The sequence below is a fragment of the Dromaius novaehollandiae genome, chromosome 1, assembly GCF_036370855.1.
Source record: "Dromaius novaehollandiae isolate bDroNov1 chromosome 1, bDroNov1.hap1, whole genome shotgun sequence".
NCBI lineage: Eukaryota > Metazoa > Chordata > Aves > Casuariiformes > Dromaiidae > Dromaius > Dromaius novaehollandiae.
In genome coordinates this window covers 121,247,211-121,268,831 of record NC_088098.1, presented here as the reverse complement: position 1 = coordinate 121,268,831, position 21,621 = coordinate 121,247,211, and the positions used below count along the sequence as shown (strand labels likewise).

The following is a 21,621-nucleotide window of genomic DNA, read 5'->3' as shown; positions in this document are numbered from 1 at the left end:
GAAAAGCAAGCCCCGGGCCCTGTCCTGCCTCAGGCTTCGATAAAAGAGGGAGCAAACGCCGAAAACAGAGACACCGGCGACTTCGGGGGCATCGCGGGCCGCCGCCGCCGCGCACGGGCAGGCGGCGGGGGGCTCCTGTCGCTGCCCTGCTTGAGGAGGAGTAGGCGGGAGGGAGGCAGGCAGGGAAGGGGGGGAGCCCGGCCGGCCCAGCCCGGCTGCCGCCCGTCCCCGTCCCCTCGCGGCGGCGCCCGGGGCGAACAAAGCGAGCCGCCCCGCTGGCAGCGCCCTCCTCCGCGGCCCCGGCTGGAGGAAGGGGCCGGCCGCCGCGTCCCCCCGGGACACCTGCCTCTTCCCGCCGGCTGCCCCGGCCCGGCCCGGCTCAGGTAAGCGCGGCGCCCCGCGGCCCCGCAGAGGCCCCGCGCCGGGCAGCGGCGGCTGCGGCAGGGCCTCCCCGCGGTGTGCGGGCTTTGAAGCGGGCGGCTTCAGCTCCGCGGGGCGGCAGGAGCGGAGCCGGGCGCCGAGGGGAGCCGGTGTTTTCTCGGGACCTGGGAGGGAGGGACGGAGGAGGGCGGGCGCGGGCTGGCAAAAACCGGGCAGGTGAGTAACCTGGCCGCCGCGTTTCTGGCCAGCTGACTTCCTGCCTCAGGCGGACAAAATCTACTTTTCCTCGGTGTTTCCCTGCCTGCGCAGCGGTAAGTGCAGCGCGGCACGGCCGGGCGTCGCGGCACGGCGGTGGGGAGGGCGAGGCGGGGGCCGCGGTAGCCCAGGAGAGGTGGTGGGGCTTGAATGATGCGATAGTCGAAGGCAGCGGAGCGCTGAGCGCCCGCTGAAGCAGTCCCCAGCCCCGCACCGAGGTGAGTGCTGCCCTCCCCCTGCCGTCGTGGCGAAGGGAGACGAGACGCAGCGAGGTTAGACAGCTGGTCCAGGGTCACGGAGCGAGTCGTGGAGAATAAACTGGGACAGAACCGGCTCCGGACCCTCTTGGTTATGTGTTAATGTCACCGCCGTTATGCAGATTCCGGCAAAAGCGCTAATTTCTGGGTGCGAGTGTCGGTCTTGTGGCCTAACTTCAGACGAGTAACCTTACTGACGGAGCCCCTTCCCGCAGGCACCGCATCTAAACCTCACTCTATTGAAATCCGCCCCCCCGGTGGCTTTGCTGATGGTCATAGGCTGCCTGGACCTAAAATTTCACCTCGGGTTTGTGGGGAGGGGGAGTGCCAGTGAATTTGAGAGACCATTCTCCCCTGCTGCCTTTGTCCTTGGTATCCCGGGTTGTTTGCCCTGAGTAAAGTTTCATTAGTGCCTTTAGAAAGCACCGGAAAGCACCTCTGAAGGCTGATTTGCATCAGTTAAGGCGCCAGGAGGTGCGGGAGGAGATGGGTGTTGTGCGTGGCAAAGATCAAGGAAACGGTCTCAGCCTTGGCTGTTACCTAGCTATGTCAACACAAATGTAATATAAAATGACGTCTGGACTAGGATAAAAGTCGATCTCAAAGTTGGACTTCTTCCATTTTCGCTTTATTTTTAAACTTTTAAGAGCTATAGTGGTACGTAGGGCAAATGTATTACGGTACCCTAGCCTGGAAATGGAAACAAGCCAAAACGGTGTTGATTAAGAACAAGTTGTAAAGGATGCTGATTAAAATACGTCCGTTGGAGATGCCACTCCCGCAGGTGTGGGCTCTCGCTCCTGCGTGTACAGCCCGTGTTGGTCAAGGGTCGGTCCACGCCAACAGCTGTGGTATGGAGACGGTGGCTAAGCCCTGGCTGTGCTGCCACACCAGTTGTTCGGACTCATTTTTGATGAGCGGATCGCTAAGCCCATCTCTGGCAGTGTGGACCTCTCCGTGGAGGGAATTCATCACTCCTGCTTGCTTTTCTTTCTTATCTGCGGTAGACCCCTTAGAAGTGCCTTACAGCTCCTCAGGATCTCAAAGGCAGAAAACAGATGACCTAGACAAATACCTAGTCTGTTTTGTTACATTTCCAGTCTTGATTTTTTCTTCTGCTTACTAGTAAGCGATAGCTATGTCTGCAAGCTCATTCATTTGCAACTTGAATATAGACAAGTATCCTTGAGAGCATTTTTTTCCCCCCAGAGCCTGCCAAAGGCTCCTGGTGCTGTAGGGAGACTAGAATTTTACTGCCAGAAGGGTGAAGCCATTTGCTGCTGCCGGAGGAGGATGAGAGCATAGGCAGAATTGGGATATAATATAGGGGGAGAAAGCATCCAAATGCTGGTCTGGCTGTTGCTGCATCCTCTAGCAAAGAAGTGATCTGTGCACGAGGTGGTGGATGTTCTGGGCAGCAGTTGCCCCTGCAGTTGTTGCCTGACAAATGTGTCCTTTGCCTTCCTTGACGACACCATATAATCCCTTTCTCGCTTTTTTTTTTTTTTTTTTTTTTGAAATAAAATCATGTGATGTACTTGTGATAAGCAGTGTTTCATGATGTCATTTGCTTTCAGGAAAGATAAATATACAATTACTCATAGTATGAATACAGTGTCTAACTTTTATAATGAGACTGCTACTCCCAGAGCTTTTTAACACTTTTTTTTTGCCCTTTGAAATAGTATTAGTACAATCTGGGCTTGCTGGCCTTGGGCAGACTGCTGTATTGTGGAGTTTATTTGAATGGCTGGTAGCGTTTATCAAGAGGCACTGTTTTTTAACACCTGTTGATAAGTAGTTCTGCAGTTTCATGGTATCTTAGGAGCTAATCTAGAAGAGCTCCCAAACAATTTCTTGGGAAATCTAGGAATGCTGAGGCTGTATTTGCAGGAGCCTGGCTTTCATATCAATATTTGTATAGTCTCTTAGAGTTCTCTGCAAGATGCTTAATGCTGCTGAATGGGCACACTGAGCAGAGTATGCCTACTGAGGAGGTTAGCTGAAAAAACAGGGTACTGGAAGAACGCAATTTTGATTACTTTAGTAAAACTTTCAGTTGCTCATAGATTTGGTTTTGGCTCATTCCCCAGAGTGAATTTTAGCCCGTGGAGTAAACAGCATTCTCATTTTTTTTAATCATCAATAAAAATATCCAGTACCACTTCCTGGAGTAGTATCAAGGAAATTTGGTTAATTAAATTAGATGAACATTCTCATTTAGTTCCTTTTTCATACATGATAGGATTTTTTTTTTATTTTAACTTTTCTAAACTTAATTTGTAAGTTTTTTTTCCTGGTTCTGTTTGTTAAATAGGAGTATTGAATGTGTTCCTTTTATCTTCTCCAGGTAGAAGAGAGACAGGAATTGCCCAGTGTGTGGAAAGATCAGGTAAGTGAACTTGGAATCACCTCTTTGTTCATATTTTCTCTGTCTTTTTTTTTTTTTTTTTTTACTCTTCCCCCCTTTGTTTCATGGTTAAATTCCTGTAGCAATTGTGTTTAAGGTTACACTGCTGAGGCTTCTAGAAGGACGTAGAATGAGTGGGAATAATAAATAAAAGCATGGTTCCTTTATAGCATCAACAAAACCCATAATTCTGGATTGCTCTTGTTTGAGATCAAGCTTTGCACTGGATTTGTTCCTTTACTATCTTAATGAGTTTTCCCAGTCTCCTAATTTCTTTATCTGGGAAATGGGAATCGATAATTTCTTGGATATGGCTTTGTATGAAGGAAGTGTTCGTCACTGCTGATGTAGATTGTTTGGAGGCTTTTATTCTTCCTTTTAGAAGCTGAACTTGATGCATTTGATTTTTAGCTGTTCTTTCCTCTCCTTTCTTTCTTGTTTGCATGTGATTGCTTTTATGTAGGTATAACTATGAAGACCTAGTCTGTGGGTTTTTGTTTTTGTTTTCCAAATGTTGGTAGCTATCATACAGCTTGGCAAACAGTTAATAAAGTCTTTATTTCAGGAAATGACCCAGAATATGTATTGAAGTAATACAGAAGTACAAGAAGTATACTACTGTCAATCTATCTCTGGCTTCATTGGCCAAGGCGAAATAGCTGCAGTTACATTAGGATATCTAAAGGTAATTTTTCTGTCCTGTGGACTTATATGTCTAGACATGGAAGCAACACACAGATATCTTTTTTTATATAAAAACTAATATAGGAATTGGAAACTAATATAGCTAGGGGTACTTGTGTAGAACTCTACACCTCCAAAGCATGGTACTGCTGTTAATTAACAGTTGCAGCATGCTGTGTGATAAGCAATATCATTATTATTTCTTGGATGCGGAAACAAAGGCAAAAGCAATCTATCCGAGGCCAGACAGCAGTTGTTAACAAAACTGGGGTTAAACCTTTAGGGTTTCTTTGCCCTTTGTTCTTTCCTTTGTGTTCTGGGGATGTTAGCTCTTAGCTAGTGAAGGATGGGCATTATAAATGACCCGAGGGAGGCATAGGCAGAGGCTTACCTTTGCCCAGCAAGGTGAGGAGATTAGGAGGATGTGGTGGCAGGGAGGACCACTTACAGTTGAGCAGCACAGCTCAACACTCAGTGGAGATAATGGCCCTTCCTGGGGTTGGGAGGGGAACCAGCCTTTGGAGGACTAAAGTCTTAAGAAGTTTCTATTATAGTAAGTAGTATGTTATTGGATGAAGTAACAACCTATCAAATAGCAAATTTTGCTTAAGCATAAAGAATTAATGAAGTTGAGACTGTTAAAAGTAGAACTGATTTGAAAAAATGTCATTTCCTAAAAGAGCTGTTGAGTTAAATTCCTATTGGATGAATCTTAAACCTTTTCACATTTTTTTTCTCCCATTCTAATGACTTTTCTTAGAAAAACTATTGTATTTTTTTAGCCTTGAAGACATATGACAGGACTTTAATTACAACACTCCCAAGGCATATGTGAGAAGAAGCTAAAATATTTCAAGTTAGCTGCCTGCTGTGAGGCAGTGTATTTCACTGTATTCATCACTATACTGTGAGTAACGGCTATGTCTTTTATACCCTGCTATTATTTATGCCCTGTCTTTAGAAACAGTAGCATTATTTCTTTACTTTCAGAGTTCTGAAACAAAAGCAGACTCGACTTTTGGGGATTCTGTATTGCTGGAAGTCCAAACACTTGCTCTGTTCCATACTGGAGTAGTGAAATTCAGGGGTTGACCACTTCTAAATGGCAGGTCTTTTCCTCACCTGGGCATATTTTTTCCAAAGCTAAGAGGTGAGCAGGCAAGGTGAGGATTTAGCAAGCTGCCCTGCAAGGCTCGGGCTTCTGGGGACCTGCCTCTTGCAGGGGTGAGCTCCATCTCTGTTTCCTAGCTGAAGGCTCGCTGTTCGCTTTGACTGCCCCAACTTACTTTAAAGGACGCTGAACACTTCAGATGTGCCCACTTATGTGCCAAATACTTGGCAGACATCTGGGGGAATGACTGGTGATAGCAAGGAAAGATAATTCTGTGCTCTCACTAACCTTTGCTATACCAGGGTTGGTTTATGATACTTTTATATGGGGATTTATTTAAATCTATCTGAAGTACGAGGTTAAGCTAGAGGCTAAAATACTGGGCCGAGATAAGAGAGGCAGGTCACTTCTAGCTCTACAGCTGGTGAGACACGGCCTGTTTCACAGGTCAGCTTTTTTCTCCGTGACCTGGTTTCCTCATCTGTAAATCCGTTGCACTAACCTTGATTTATTTGTAAAACATTTTGAGATGTATCGGTGATGCATGTTATAAAAAACAGACTATATCATTATTGGATGCTGTCCATTGATTTTGCCTAACTTTTAAAAGAGTGCAATCTAATGGGGACTGTGGTGTTTTTGGTTTAATCTCTTTGTAATAGCCTTGGAATATTTCCTTGGAAATACGTATATACCTGTGTCTTTCATATCTGTTATGGCCTGATAAAGAAAAAAACTTTTTTTAATCAGCAATTAGATTGGAAATAAATTAACAAGAACTGCATTGGTGGTGGTGATTTTAAAGCCAGCTAAGCAACAGAGAGAATTTTTTGTCAGTTAATTGGAGGAAAAGAAATGGGATGAAGACTGTTATCTACCAACTTGCTAAAGCATTTCAAACTGTAATGTTGTAGAAAAAGTTTTGGTATTTTTTGGTTATAGCGTACCTGTTGACTCACCTCAGAAATACCTAGTAGTCTTCAGTCTGTTATCACTAAGCTTTTGTATCACTTTTTTTTTTGTTTACTTTTCAGAAAACAAGATAAAAAAATCTTCTTTCAAAGTATTACTTGGTCTCTAAGTCTGGGCAGAACTGCATTTCCCAGCACTACTATGAAGAGCTGAGTAAGAATGGATGCGACATAAACCAGAAGTTCTGAAGACTTACTCACCAATCTTGATGCACTTACTGTAAGTAGGAGTAAAGCTTGTTTTCCCCAATCTGCTGCACAAATAAGAGTTCAACAGCATGTTATTAAATTTTTTTGCTAGCTTTAATGGGCAAATACCAGAATCGGTCTTCCTGGATTGTGATGAAGTATGGGCATGCTCTGTGTGCTACGCTGCTGTTGAAATCAGCTTTAAAGACATTTGCAGTTCAGTCTGGGGTGAGATGACACCTAAGCACAGGCTCTAAAATATAATGTTATACTTCAGGCTGAATCAAGCTGTGTTTTAATTCAACTGCTCTTTATAACAATGGCTTTCAACAGGGTTCATGGCTGTGCCTGCACACAGGGTAGTGCTCTGGAGGCTGGAGAACAGTATTTCTCAGTGGATGACTGAGGCATCTCCTATGCCTTTTTAATGTAGGATAATATTATGAGAGGTCTCCACATAGTAAATTAATTATTTATTAAAATGATTGCTTGGGGAGGTGCTATAACTGCCTATGTTAAAACTGTAGCACCAAACACTTTGAATTTCTGGTGTCTGTTCTAATCTGTGGCTTTATTTAATTTTTTTTTCTCTTCTGACTCTTAAATAAACTGATATGATTTAAATGGGGGATGCAACTATTTTACTGTTTTAAAAACTTTGTGTTGATATGGCATATTGTCTCCCTGCTATGCCTCTTTCACTGTTTTTCGTGTGGTGGCTACAATTCAATCAAGAAGAGAACTTTTCACAATGCGGAAGAGTGAAAATAATGTGACCTGTGGGATTAGTTGCTGTAGCACTATTAAATGAGTTGAATTTGCATTTCCTGGTGCTTTGTTCATGTTCTCGTTTCTGTGTCATAAACTTTGGAATGATATATGAGTAAGCACTGAGAGAGGTGGGAGGAACTGAACTTGGTACTGATACCGTATGGGTTGTTGACAGGATATTCTTTCTTTAACTCTCATGCTGTCAGTGAGTGAGCACTAACTTAACCTTCTCAGTCTGTGTGGCGTTCGTGTTAATGAGTAGTTGCTACTGTGTAATAGTCAAGGTTGTACTGAGAGGCTATTAAGATCCGATTTCATGCCATGTCCTAAATTATACCCTCTCTTGAAAAACTTCTGGTATTTTTTGCCCAGATTTGGCTTTTTTCCAAAGGAAAAGGGACGACAAAGCTGGACAAAGCTTTTGATTGTGATCACTTTCTGTGTATAGGCTGACACTTCATTTCTGAACACTTGAATTGTTTCAGCATTGCTGACAAAGGAAAGATGACCTCTACTGTAGTAAGTAAACAAAACATTCCTTATTTTTTTTAAATGGGCCTGTTAAGTGATGTACTGGTTAATACATCTTTTAACATGTGGCTATAAGTATTTCCTCCATTTTCTTTTCTGCAAAGTGGGAGAGAGACACCATGAGAGAGGTGGAAGAGGCTTGAAATAACTACTATTTCAAATGTTCAGATACTCCTGTGAGGGATTTATGCTTTTAGAACTTCTCTGTGAAGGATAGATTGGAATGGCTTCGAACTAGTTCTTAAAGGTCTTCCAAGGTATATATTCCACAACCGCTCATGGACCAACATGTTTCAGAAATGGCTTAGGTATAGCTGGTCCTGCCATAGGACAAAATGAGTCAGTAAGCCTTTTTCCTAGACAGGGACCACTGGATACACCAACACTGTCATTTGTCAGCATTTCTTTCGATGGCGGTACCACCTTAAACTGTCCTCGCTGCTCATTTCCACCCTGTCAGATGCTCCGGTGAAATGGTTTGTGTGGCCGCCTGGTGGACTGGGTTCAAGAATCCTTTCTGGTTGAGTTGCTTTGGATCAGGAAACTGATCTCTTAATATTCCTTCCAGCTGCGCTGTGTGTTATTTTTATTATTTAAGGGCTGAGATACTAGGCTAACGAACTGTAAAGCTCTTTCCTTATGTAAATTGGAGCCACTAATAGGTATATGTTTGTATGGTGAATTTCTGCATTAGCAAAATTATAGTAGAGTTCTGCATGTCAATGACATCTTAAACTTATTTTGTTCTAACTGCAATTTTGCCTCTTTTTTTGTCTTCTCCTGTTTCCTTCTCCAAATGTTATCTTTTAGGGGCTACCCCCATACTATGAAAATCGTGGCTTTCAGCCAGAAAACTTTCACTCTGCCAGGCAACCAGTAGATGCTAACGCATATCCACAGTACCTCTCTACAAATGCTCTGTCAGTGCCAAACTATGTCCCAAGAGTTGCTACATGTCAGTCGAATAGGCCGGCGGCACGTTCATCCAGGATACCCTGTGCATCAAGTAAGATTGTCAGTATTTCTTCCAGTTTTAGGCTTAGTGCCTTCTAGAGTGAGTTTACAAATAAAAGGGATCTTCCTTTCAAATTCCTGTATTGAAGGAATCCACAAGGGCTACCACCTCCCTATGGATGAAAAAGTAGTAGCTGGGATGCCAGTGTAAAAGGATAGGAACCTGTGTGATTTGGAGGAAGGGTGGTGGAATGGAGAAAAGTCTGACTGCCAAAAACTCCCTGTTTTTAATTTCAAAGAAATACAGTGCTAGTGGTCATGCTAGAAATTACCTTATTTAGGAACCTAATTTGTCTTTTTGTCCTTACTTTCATTTCAGATGTAAAGAAAACCATAATCATTATCTTATCCATTTTAATAGTCATATGTTGTGTAATTGCTGGTTTCTTCATTTGGTATTTTGGTAAGAATATTTTTTTGTTCTAACAGAATATTTATTAAACAAAGCAAAGATGTATTTAACTTTTAAAATCAGAAATACACATTCTTATCTTCCATTTAGTGCTGAATTAAGGACAGGAAAGTCTTGGTTGCCTATCTCTTAAGATAGAAACTTATGTTGCTACCTAATGGCTCACTTATTTGGAGTAAACAGTGCTGCTATTGCTTTCCTTCCCTCTGTCAAAAAAATGTTTTTTTGACATCAAGTGATATGATCAGCTTTTTGACTCTTCTGGAGTGGCTTATTCAGCTGACTTTTCTGGAAAGCTACAATCTTTCTGGCAAAAGCTACTGCAGAACAACTGCGCAGATTTGGTCCAGTATCTTTACTAAAGAATAGTTTGACCTCTTGCAAGGGTCTTTGCATAGAGGGAAAGCTGGTGCATGACCTTGCTTGGATAACACGTTCTACCGTGAATTGCATTAGAGATATTACTGCTGTGTATTGTCTCTGGAATTAAACTTTAGTCTAAATTCTAACTCCACTTAACTTCAAGTGAAGGAAGGAGACTGAAATATTTTTTTTTTTCTATGAGATTTTTTGCTTTGGAAAGTGTGTTAAGGTTGTGTGAGCCCAACCATGCTGGGTGGGAACACAGATGATATGTTAACCTTGGAAGTCATCCCTAACTGGAGTGACTGAGCTCTGAAACTGGGCTAGAGCAATTCTGTTCAGTTTAGGTGAAGCTTGTCTTGCACTGTCTGAATTTCACTTTCAGTGAAAATCACTTTTCAAAGGACATTGAAAAACAATTTACTGTGTTTTTAGGAAACTCTCCCTTTTTTCTGTTGTAGTAGAGGAAAGGGAAGAGCAAGAGACAAGAGGGTTCATTTAAAACTATTAAGATGACACTTCTTGCTTTTTTATTCTTAGGATTTGTTTGGTTTTCACCGCTTTGATTTATACTGAGTAGACTAATCTTGTTTTGAATCGCACTGAAAGTGACAGGTTGTAATTGGAGTTAATGGCTTTCCTCCTTCTGTTTATAAGCTTTGTCAATGTAAAGTTGAGTCCTGTTAGCCAACTTGATGGTGCTTGCTTAATTCAAGTGAGGCAATGGACAAAATCCAAATAGCTGCATCAATGACTTAATCTGGCAAGTGATGTAAAGGGCGGAGCAATAAATCTTCTGTTGTGTCAGGCTAGGTCTCCTCTCCTCTCTGAATCTGTTTGTTTAAGAGCTCTTGCTAATATTTTGCTCTGTCAAACCCGGTATACTCCTTAAGATGTGAGCTGGCAATAGTCACTTGAGGCTAAGTTGATGCTCAGACTGGGTATTGCTCTTCTCTCGCAGTAGAGAATCGCTGTCTTGGCTCCTTAATAGAGTGCGGCTCTTCAGGAACATGTATACTGCCCTCCCAGTGGTGTGACGGGGTGATCGACTGCCCTAACAGCGAAGACGAAAACCGGTGTGGTGAGTGTCTGCAGGCTGCCGGGGGAGGACTTCAGCTAACTGTAAGAGGTTTTGAGCAATTTCCCATGTCCAAAGCTTGCCTAAGTTAAAATAGAGCCAGTTTAGGTTAAGCTGTATCCCTAAAGTGGTTTAGGGTATGCTTCAAATCCTGTGTCTTGGTCTTCAGTCTGCTTCCGATCACGTTGCACAGCTGAAACAAAATGACTAACTGGGGGCTTTGGGCTGGCTTAACTTAGAATCAGTTTAAATAAATATTATCTTTTAAACTGAACCTAGTTTGTGCAGATCTGAATGTAATGTAGGCTCTTGGATGGCAGTTGCTGTTGACTTCTTAGTAGGACTTCAGGTGATAATACTAATCTGGCTGTGTTCAGTGACTTGGCTCCCCCTTTCCAACATATTATCATTTCTCTTTCCTTGGTCTCCCAGTACTTCTTTTTGACCACGTCGTAACTCCTCTGTGTAAGAAAGCAGCCTGATTTGATTACTGTTTTCAGCTGAAAAGATGACAGAGGTAGCTTTAGTGCAGAGCTTAGAGCGTAGGGTGTAAATGTCACTAATTTGTCCTCTTCAAAGCTGTGACATCTTGTTTCTAATACTTGTGTTGTGCCAGTGCCACACTGGACAGCTCTTGCTGTGTCCTTTTCTTTGTCTTTGAACTTTTCTTCTGCACATGCCTCGTGCAGTGTTAGCATTTAAGGACTTAAGCTCTGAAGCTGTTTCTCTCCACTTAGTTGAATAATGTGTTTCTGTGGAAGCTTGTTCCATCTTTTCTTTTCCTTGAACTATTTTATATTAAATTAATGTTGCATTCTTAAATGTTAAATTCTTAAATGTTGCATTCTTGCTCTACAAGAGCTTATCTGAAGAAATAGGTATGTTAAGGTATAGTGTACTGATATATTATATATAAATAATATACTATATTTTATACATAAATAAAATATATTAGAATATAAGAAATACACAGTATGCGTTCAGGAAAGATTTAAAAAAATCAGATATTGCAATCTTCAGTGGTAGAATATGAAAAAATCTTCAGGATTTAAAAGCTAAGATGAAAAGATTAACACAGTGTTGTACATTTTTATTTTAAACTGGTAATTCTTTTAAATTGCCTTACACAAAGGAAGTCAATTATTGTGATATTTCTGTCTACTGGATATTTACCCAAAACTTGTATAGAGGGCAGCGTTAAATTAACACCAGTTCATTCATAATACAAACAAACATTATGACTAACAAACATCATGGGTAACAATCAGTTTAAGTAGAGAAAGGCTAGTAATGTAGTGTTTGTGTTGTTCTTGGGTCTTTTTCCTTTTCTGGTAGTTAGACTTTCTGGACCAGATTTTACCCTGGAAGTTTATTCACCTGTCAACAACTCCTGGTATCCTGTTTGTCAGGATGGCTGGAATGATGATTATGGAAAGATAGCATGTGAAGACATGGGTTACAGTGCGTAAGTATAACCTTGCTCAGACTTCGCAAATACGTAGAGAGATTAAAATTTCCCTACTGCGGTTCCCAAAGAATGTGTATCTGAAACAAAAAGCAGTTGCTAATCTAGCTGTTGTGAACACAGATGGGTCTGATCTTAACAATGGTAGCTGTTGTAGCAAAACTTCATTTCGATTCTGCAGTGTGTCATGGCATCTGGCATGCATGCAGCATTTATGGTTTGAGTTCACTTGTCTGATACATTCACTCACAAAGGTCTTTAAGAACTCACTTGAGTTTAGTTCCAATTCTTTATAACTACTTAATAACGCCCAATGTGACTTTTAATCTGTCATTGTGTGTGTTACATGGAAAGCCTCAACCTTTTGAGAACACAAGTAACAAATATGAAAGATCACCATAAATGTTTGCACCCAGTATGCTAGCCAGATTGGATCCCCATAACTCTATAATGTAAATTTTTCTGTAGTTGAGATACTTTATGCTGCTGCTCTTTAAGGTTGGCAAATGCTGTCCTGTGGTATGCTTGGAGTAACGGGGTGAATTTTTTGTGTGTGCCCGCACTCCACAGCGACACTTGGTAGTAAGATCTCTGAACCGGCAATGACCAGAGTAGTTCCAAATCAGTAAGACGGCCCAACAGCAAATACACAGAGCTGGTCCTCAGCTAAAAAGCATTGCAAAATGGCAGCACTTATTAGCACTAATTAGCACTGAGACTGTCCTATGCAAATGTTACTGTTGCTGCTTTTTGGACCGGAACTTTGCTGTGCTGTGTAAATGTCCTAGCAGAAGCATCTCTTCATCATGCTCCATTTCACAGGGCAGGAGATTCCTACCATGCATGTGTATTAGATGAAAACATTATTTTAATCTGGTTGTTTGATGTGAAACTGAACTTGATAAATTGATATTTAAAGAATCTGAGCCGCTGGCACTGTACTGTGCTTAATGTGTTGTGTGTTTAATGCCAAAAAAAAAAAGTATTGTTCATGTGAGAAGCTCTAGCTTGGTGCAGTTTGTTATTATATGTTTGAAATCTGAAACAGTTGGGTTTCTTAATGGACTCTTTCTGTTTTGCAGAGATACATATTACTATAGCCAAGGAGTAGCAGCTGAAGTTGGCATTAAAACCTTTATGAAGCTGAATACAAGTGCTGGGAATATAGACTTGTACAGAAAGCTCTATGCCAGGTATCTTTGCTTAATACAAACTTCTTCACTTTTATCTGGGGTCTTTCCAGTAGTTTTAAGAGATGTAGCTTCTGCCAGTAGCATAAAGCAAACATATTTTTCAATGGGAATTATTAGAGGAGAGTTTGTTTTTAATGTGGTTGCAGCAGCTGCTCTCCCCGCTATTTAAGATCATAGCTCTCTTTTTTCCATCTTTCTACTCCTCTTTTCCTCTTGAAACAAGAAGAGAGAGAATGGGACATTTTCTCTATGCTGTCCAGAAGGTTGCCATGTCGAGGAAACTATCATAAGGCTATTCAACCAACAATATGAATTTCTGCATGATAGCAATAGCTAATATCTGTAATACATTCACAGAAGTTGGTAGTTTTTCTGTTTTTCAAGTCACATGAACACATGGCTTGGAAAATGGATCTTTCACTGTAGAAGGTACTGTGTTTTTTATCATTAAACAACTCTGCAGCGTTTAGTTTCCAAACCTGTAGACTGCTGCACCTGTGAAGTTCCCTTGGCTCCCTGTTTAAGTTCTGCTACAGCTACTTCATAAATCAGTTCAACTTTTTTTTATGCTCTCCTTCATTTTGCTCCTCAGTGGGCTTTCAAGCCTCTTGTACTGCCTGTCTGTGCTAGGGCCTGCACTCTTCCACATAATAATTTTGGTGAATGGAAGAAACGGCAGTGGCCACTTGGGTGCCAGTAGTGTAGCTGGAGAGGGTGAAGAAAGGAGGGAGCCTCAGCAGGAAGATGAGTGTGAAGGCAGGGCATGTAGCTGGGAAGGACAGGAGGCAGCTGCATGGTAATCTGTGCCCACCATTGGCTCCACTGTGTGCCTAAAAGTGTCTTTGCCTTTTGATTTCTATTGCAGTGACTCCTGTGTCTCAGGAAACGTGGTTTCTCTGCACTGCATAAGTAAGTGTCTTTGTTTCTCACGCTTGCCATCTTTTGATGGGTAGATGATTTAGCTGTGGTTCCCAAGTTTCAAACGAGGGATATGAGAACTGGAGCGGAAGAAGAAACAAGGAGGGTGTTGGATCCTCGATTGCTTTTGTCTTTGTTGCCACCAGTTCCTTGAAATAATTTGCCCGTGATGAAACGCTCTAGCCATTGCTATGCATTTGTGGTGGGAAGTCTGTAACACGTCTGCTGTGTGACACACGGCCATCAGGTGGGCGCTGCTTTCCAAACTGTGGTGACTGAAGAGATGACTCCCAAATATTTTCTGTTTTGTTCCGCAGCACAAAGATGTGTATTTGTGCGGCTCATCAAAGATATTTGAATGCAGCAGCATTCAAAGGTGTAGCAAAGCACTGTTTTATGGTCATTTCAAACTGGTGAATTGAGGGCAACATATACCAAATATGTTGATTGATGTTTGTAATGTAAAGAGGGCCTAAGCTAAATGAGTCGTGGGACCTCCGTGTGCAACTCAGTGCCATGAATCTGTGTGGCAGAGGCCCGACTTGTGGCATATCAAACAGGCACCATGTAGCATGCTTGATGCACCCCTCTCTGCTGTGTGATAACGAAGCCTGAGCTGAAGAAACTGTCCTCCAGACTAAGTTGCTCCTTAACTAATATCCGCATGTAACCCCTTAGAGTGCGGCCTGTCCACTAAAACCGTGAGTGCTATGAGCAGAATCGTGGGCGGAAGCGCTGCATCGCTGGGCCAGTGGCCGTGGCAGGTCAGCCTCCATGTGCAGGGCGTCCACGTCTGCGGCGGCTCCATCATCACCCCCGAGTGGATAGTGACCGCCGCTCACTGCGTGGAAGGGTGAGTGGCAAACCCCGAGGCAGCAGACCTGCAGTGCCGAGCAATAAACGTGTTTGTCTGCGTTCATCTTAAGAATAGCGATTTTTGTCACTTCAGGCCGAAAGTAAGGTTAAACATTTACTCAAGTCTTCTGGCTTTCCACTTCAAAACTGAATTGAATGCCATTTTTTTCCCCCTCTTGAATGCAGGTATTAGCTACCATATTTTAGCCGTGTAGCTGCATGGCAGATTGGCTGTTTGCTTCCTGTAGAAAGAAAATGTGATCTTACTTGTTAAAGGTGGAAACTAGGTTGGACGGTGCTGTTGGGCACAGATACCCACCCAACTTAAGATGTAAATTCAAGATACCAATTTTACTCTGGGCAGCGCAATGTTATTGTAAAGAAGAAGTTGAATTACACTTTGGAGAAAAAAGGAAAAAAAAGCACAGGTATCGCACAACTGTAAATGTGATCAATTTAAAGCTAGTCTAGATTAAGATGTATGTGCTGTTAAGTTCCTCATATCTTCGGGCAATAAAGCCCATGTGAATATTAAATATAGGCTTATACCTGCCCAAGGAACACTTTATGTGGGTTGAGCAACAAAAAAAGCTGGTGCTTTCTCTGTTTTACCCTATGAAAATAGAAGCTTAAAGGGCACTCAAAAGTCTGATACCTTGTGCTCTATGGCAGAATATGTTTAAAAGGTAGCCACTTTTATTGGAGGGAAAATCCACTAAAATTAAGAAAAAACATTTTAATGGTTGTTTAGCTGGATCACAGTTAAAGACTAAGCCAAGGAAAAATAACTTCGTTCTTAACCTTGAGAAAGGAATGCAAGTGTTTAGTTTTATGCAAAGATCTTATCCCTCTTCTGTTTTCTAGTTTGGGCTCTGTAATGTGAAAGTTTTAGGAACGGCAACCAAACTGTAGCTGGTACCAAACTAGTTTTCGGTCTTAACAGTTTGTGGGACCTACACAACAGCTGCTGCCTTGGCAGTTCTGCTGGAGAGAGGTTTAACACTCGTGGGCAGTTTTCTACAGAGCATTTGTAAACTGTACTAAGAGACCACTGAACTTGCATCTAGCAAGTGTGCTTAACATAAAGAAATCCTAGCACTTTCTAGAGGCTGAAATTCCTTCAGAGATCATGGTTTTCTTAACACTGGCTTCTGCTTCTTCCATGCTTGAGATAGATAATACACACAAGTAACACCACTGACATCTGAGACTTCAGGAATACCTGCTTGATGTCTTGAAATCAATAAAGAGACTATAGTGCTGCAGTCTCGGATGTAATTTGCTGAGCTGAGTGGCTAAGGGGATAGGCAGAAACATTTAACCTATTTCAAAGAATTTTTGTGTATTTATGTTTAGAAATTGGAGTCCAGCTTTCCCAAAGCTAGATGTCTTGCACTTTGGCTTTCAAAAAAACTGATTCTGAGATTTTTTTTAAAGTTAAATTACCTCCCTTTTATGTTGTTTGTCTGTTTGCACCTTTTTGATGTGTATGGAACACAAGTGTCTGAACACTGACTTTCTCTACTTCTTTTCTGAATGTGTTAATAGATTTGGATTAACATCAGTAAAAATAGTGCTGTTAAAGTGGGCAAGTGAGGAGAGACTGGTGAAAAGTAAAGAAGTCAAAAGTCACTGTTTACCTTTGTCTTCAGAAAGGGTTGCCAAAAGCATGTGCGTTCTGGGTCATAGTAAAGACCGCTTTTGAAGCTGTAAGTTGGGTCTCCCTGCTGGAGAAGCAAACCTTCTAACCTTTTGTTTTTTTTCTAGGCGATATTCTGACCCATACAGCTGGACAGTTTATGCTGGGATCCTGAATCAGAAAGACATGATCTCCACAGCTGGACACGGACTGCAACAAATCATCTCCCACCCAGATTATGATTCAGATTCTAAAGACAACGATATTGCCCTTATGAAGTTAGAGGCACCACTAACTTTTACTGGTACGTATTCTGCTCTTCGTAAAGGCAGAAAACTGATGGTAACAAGCATATCTTTTAAAACTCTTGAAGTTAATCAAGAGATCCTTCTAGACACTTATCCAGGGGAAGAACATGAAATGTGGGTAGAGACACCTTAATGCCTCCTCTGTGATGTGGGCTCAGCACTGAATTTTCTAAGTAGGGTTTATTTAAATCTAGTTACCAAGGGTTTGTATATAGAAGTTCACTGGGGGGAGCTGGGGTAGCTTTTAACTCATTCACTGTTCTCCACCTAAGTAACATACTTCTACTGCAGAATACTATTAGGTGCCTAAGTATCATTGCCTCTTGTGTGTGCAGTCTCCGGGTGTAATGGTGGAGTAATTGACTAAGCCTTAAGCCAAGTTATATCAAAATGCAGTAGAAAAAAATAGAAATGTTCTAAATTCCTGCTCAGACTCCTCATATTAGCAGGTTGCTTCCCCCCCTCCTTTTTTTTTTTTTTAACTTGTAAAATTGAAAGGGCCTTTTCTTAAAGGTAGATGTCAGTTGTTCGTAAGCAAGCAGTAATACTTAGAAGATGAAGCATTATTTAAACTTAAAGGGCTTTATACAGGTGCTATCTATATGGGTTTATGTTTTAGTGCATCAAGTTAAAGCTACTAGAAATAACCTGAAAGAGCTTTTCTGCTGCTGAGGGTAGGGAGGGTGTCTGTTTACCACACACGTTTTTGTGCCTTGTTTTTTCCAGGTATTTAACACTTCTTGTGTACGGGCTGCATCCAGTCCTGCCTGTGCTATGATTGTTTTCAGCAGGGTTTTGGAAAAAGAGTGCAGAAAGCTATCGTGAAGGGCCTGTTATTTATCTGTTACTGCTAAAGTTGCTGGAAGATTTTCTTCTCTCCTTTTTCCTTCTTTACTATGAAAAGAGCTGGTATTAATTATCTTGATAGCCCAATGGATTGGGCTAGAATGATTGACTGTGCTTGTTCCTCACTTTGAGGGCAAGGCTAGGCAGCATCTGGGAAAGGGCAGCTGCTAAGCTTTCCACTGATGCCTTCATTGCACTGTAACTGGTTAACTGCAAGGAGTTAAAGTACAGAGAAAATGTGTAGTGCGTATGTATTTATGCATAGAGTAAGTGCTGGTCATGCTCAAATGTTTTTTATGCTCAAGTGTATTTATTTTGCATTATGTCTGGACATCTGGGACTACAGACTGCTGCTGTGTTTGCTTTGTAGACAATATAAGGCCAGTTTGTCTGCCCAGCTCAGGAATGGTGTTCAATGCCGATGAGCAGTGCTGGATATCTGGGTGGGGAGCAGAGTACCAAGGAGGTAAGCGTGGCTCTGGGGTACTTTTGTCTTGTACAAAACCAGTCCCCTTCGATGTGCCAAAAACCGCTGCATGGGCTATAAGTGGACAGTTTGAGTCAGATCTGTCAATGTGCTCAATGTTATTTAGGGCTGCAGTAGGCAGGTTCTCTTGCCTTATGGTACACTGACAGCGATGCACAATAACTCACTGACCTGGGAAGGGAGTTTTAATGTCGTGGTGTTCGCTGCGCTGTGGGCCATACACCTAAGTGTCTGCTCCCATGTTTCTAATAAACTTTTTCATCTTGGCATTTGTGACGGCAACACCATCCAATGCTTGTTCTAATTTTGTCCTTATGTCTATTTTTGTGCGTGTCTCAACTTCAGGTAAAACATCAGATGCCTTGAATTATGCTATGGTACCCTTAATAGAACGTTCTACATGTAATTCTGTCTCTATCTATAGTGGCATGGTTTTGCCTACAATGATCTGTGCTGGATATCTAGCAGGAGGAATTGATTCCTGTCAGGTAATTATTTTTTTTATTAACAGCTAATAATGATGTGATTGCTTATTTTAAGTCTTATTATTATTAGTTTTTTTTCTTTAATCATTTGCTGATTATAAACTGATCGTACTAAAAAAATTAAAAGGTGACTGACATTTCAGTCGGGCTTGTAGTTTCTTTTGTGGTGCATCCTTTTAAAAGGGAGAGCTTTTGTTACAATGTTCTGAATAGCTGCCAGTGCTGGCTTCTTGCTAAAAAGGATGGTTTTTGTTGTCTTGTGCTTGAAAATGAATGAACAATACTCTTCATAATCATGGCAAACTCTACTATTATGCTTATGAACAGGGAAGTCTATAAACTATCTCATTCAGTGCTTTGGGCAAACGCTTTTTGTGCACATTACATACAGTCATCATTTAATGTTGTAATTGCTATAGTAAGTTGTTTTAGTTGCTGTCTGGAAATGATACTTCTTTATTTTAAACCTAACTGGTGTTCCTGAAGTGAAATGAATTGTGTCTTTCCAGGTGGTCAGATAACTAATAATATGCTTATGTTTTGTGCAGGGCGACAGCGGAGGTCCTTTAGTAACTAATAAAGACTCTGTGTGGTGGTTGGTCGGAGATACCAGCTGGGGAACTGGCTGTGCTAGTCCCAATAGACCTGGAGTTTATGGGAATATGACTGTGTTTACAGACTGGATTTATAAAAATATGCAGGTAAATATTTGGGGGGTTTAATATTTTTAAATGTCCCAAATCCTGAAACTTGAAATTAAATATTTATAACCTGAGACTTGTCTGACAATAAAGCTATTTCCTTGAGAAGTATCCAAATAATTGATAAGATAGAGTCTCTTAGTGGAACTCCTTTGTTTGAACAAGCCTCTGTTTTTTGTTTTTTAAACAGGCAAACAGATGACAACACTCTCTGTCCTTCTTGCTGATCAATGTTTCTGAGATCAAGACTAAATGAAGCCATGGGTGCCTGGGATATTTATTCACCTTACAAATGATTTTTCTCTTTGAATTTGTTTTTAAAAAGTAACGTGAAGGATCGCACACTCGGTTCTGTGCTGGCTACAGGGACTGATCTAATCAATGAAGAATTATCACAATAAGCACCTTTCTCCTTAATGTGGTGCCTGGCAGAAAGTAGTTCTGCTGGGAGAAAGCAGAACGTCAGCTGCTTACTCTGTTTAAGTAACTTTCACTTGACAATCAGGTACATGTTCATAATGACAATCTTGATCACAATTTAACTTAAGATTTTTGTAGCAGGCTGTTGAGACAGTTGGTTTAGTAGTGTTTTAAATTAAGTGATGTGAACGTAGAATCTCTGAGCTGCTGGTTGGCAATTTAAGGAAAAAAAGTGAACTTTTTTGGTATATATGAAGGGAAGCTTTCATGCACTACAGTAGAGACACAGAAGAAATACTGTATATTTAGCTTGTTAAAAATCCTCAGGATCTTGACAGTTGTCGTCCAAGTCAGATTGTTGAAAGTGCGATCCATCTGACCACCTCAGTAATTCAGAGTGCTGTTCTGCCTTAAGCCACTGTGAATCCCCCAAGGGCAAGACCTGCCGTTGCTCTGAGCTGTAACAGGGACCAGTGAATTCAGGGTCCTGCTGATGAGGTCTGTGACTGCACGTGTCAGAGCATGACTCCCGAAAGGCAAAGTTTGTTCAGTGAGGCTGTGTTGCAAGCTATAGACCTCTGGTTGCAGCTGTGCATACAGAGACTGGATGTTATATGCAGAGAACACAGTCTGTGTCTGCCTAACCAGGTGACTACCTCATTTCTTAAATTTGGTTTTTAATTCCTTAAAACTCTCCTTTATGCATCTGCATGTATGTTTTTAGTAAAATGTATTAAGTATCAGAGCACCACCTCAGCTAGGATTTTAAAAAATAGTTTATAATCATAGTACAGAGGATCAAAAAGCCATAACAAGTCATTTTTGATAAGAAGGATGCATCTTTTGAGTGAAATGACTCTACTAGTCTTGTTTTCTCTATTGGTACTGAAACGCAATTGTCTTGCATGCAAACACTGCACCAAATAAATTTGTTTTTGTTTTTTACAAATAGTTTTGCTTAATGGTGGTTTGTATTTGTTTACTTGGCTATTCTTGGAAGCAGTTGCTGAATTCAGTGTCTGAAGTGCTCTGAAAATCTGATTAAAAAAAAAAAAAAAACAGAAGTGGGTGATCCAAGAGATTTTTTTTTAATTCCAATGTTTCAGGTCCTTGAACAAACCTGGGGAAAAGAAGTTGCATGTCCAGAAGCACTGAGCTTCTTCAGTGGCTGAGTCTGATGAAATCACTCTGACTGGTGAACTTGAGCCAAATAAGGGAGTTAGCTGAAAGGCAGTGGGTTGAGGTAGTCGCACCCTGTTTTGTTAACATATTCTGTTAATGCACCCGTATTTGTTACTCCTGCCTGAAGCGATGTGTACCTGCCTCTTTTCTCTAGGTGTGCGAGGGTGTTTTCAATAGCACATGAGCATGAAGTGTGCCTTGGGGAATACTGTGAAGTAGTCAACAGATTTAAGGAATGTTTAGCACAGAAATAAAAAATGTTTGAGTGTTATGGTATCGGGCTTTTAGAAGGCTTCAGACCCACAATACTCTAAGTCAGTTGTACCAAAACACTATACTGAAATGTGGAAGACTGACCCTGGTGTTAAACAGGGTTAAGAAAGCTGTATGCTCCACTTGAGGTGAATGCAGTACCACAGGTTGATACCCAGCAGCTGCTGCAGTTTCACAACAGGGGATCAAACACCTTCCATTATTTTTATCTTTCACTTAGAAACATTTCTTTTCCATCTTTCTTGGAAATTACTACATGACACGCAAGTGCAAAAGTTTGAGCTGAATGCAGGCTGCCTTTGTGCTATGGAAAGCACAGCTTTGTCATTTAAAATAAATCCTCCATATGAAAGATACCATAAATATAACATTCTGCAGTATTATATTTTGCACTGGCTTCCATGAAAGGGAAGACAGCCTTT

General features: G+C 41.4%; 1 protein-coding gene across 3 annotated transcripts; it reads left to right on the top strand.

Annotated features, from left to right (window-relative positions):
- Nucleotides 1-232: 232 nt before the first annotated feature.
- Nucleotides 233-20,695, top strand: TMPRSS2 (transmembrane serine protease 2). 3 transcript variants are annotated; one of them, XM_026121583.2, is made up of 18 exons: nt 233-383; nt 3,244-3,285; nt 3,869-3,988; nt 4,770-4,894; nt 6,133-6,289; nt 7,478-7,548; nt 8,371-8,566; nt 8,894-8,977; nt 10,311-10,430; nt 11,763-11,892; nt 12,975-13,085; nt 13,951-13,994; nt 14,682-14,856; nt 16,626-16,801; nt 18,022-18,117; nt 18,484-18,626; nt 19,172-19,324; nt 19,515-20,695. In XM_026121583.2, exons 6-18 carry the CDS (start codon nt 7,534-7,536, stop codon nt 19,524-19,526), a joined length of 1,455 nt encoding a protein of 484 aa, XP_025977368.1. In that variant the 5' UTR covers nt 233-383; nt 3,244-3,285; nt 3,869-3,988; nt 4,770-4,894; nt 6,133-6,289; nt 7,478-7,533; the 3' UTR covers nt 19,527-20,695. The 3 variants fall into 3 exon arrangements, with proteins under 3 accessions (XP_025977368.1, XP_064381372.1, XP_025977369.1); XM_064525302.1 differs by having other exon boundaries at nt 7,402-7,548; XM_026121584.2 differs by lacking the exon at nt 233-383 and adding an exon at nt 581-692.
- The last annotated feature ends 926 nt before the right edge of the window (nt 20,696-21,621 follow it).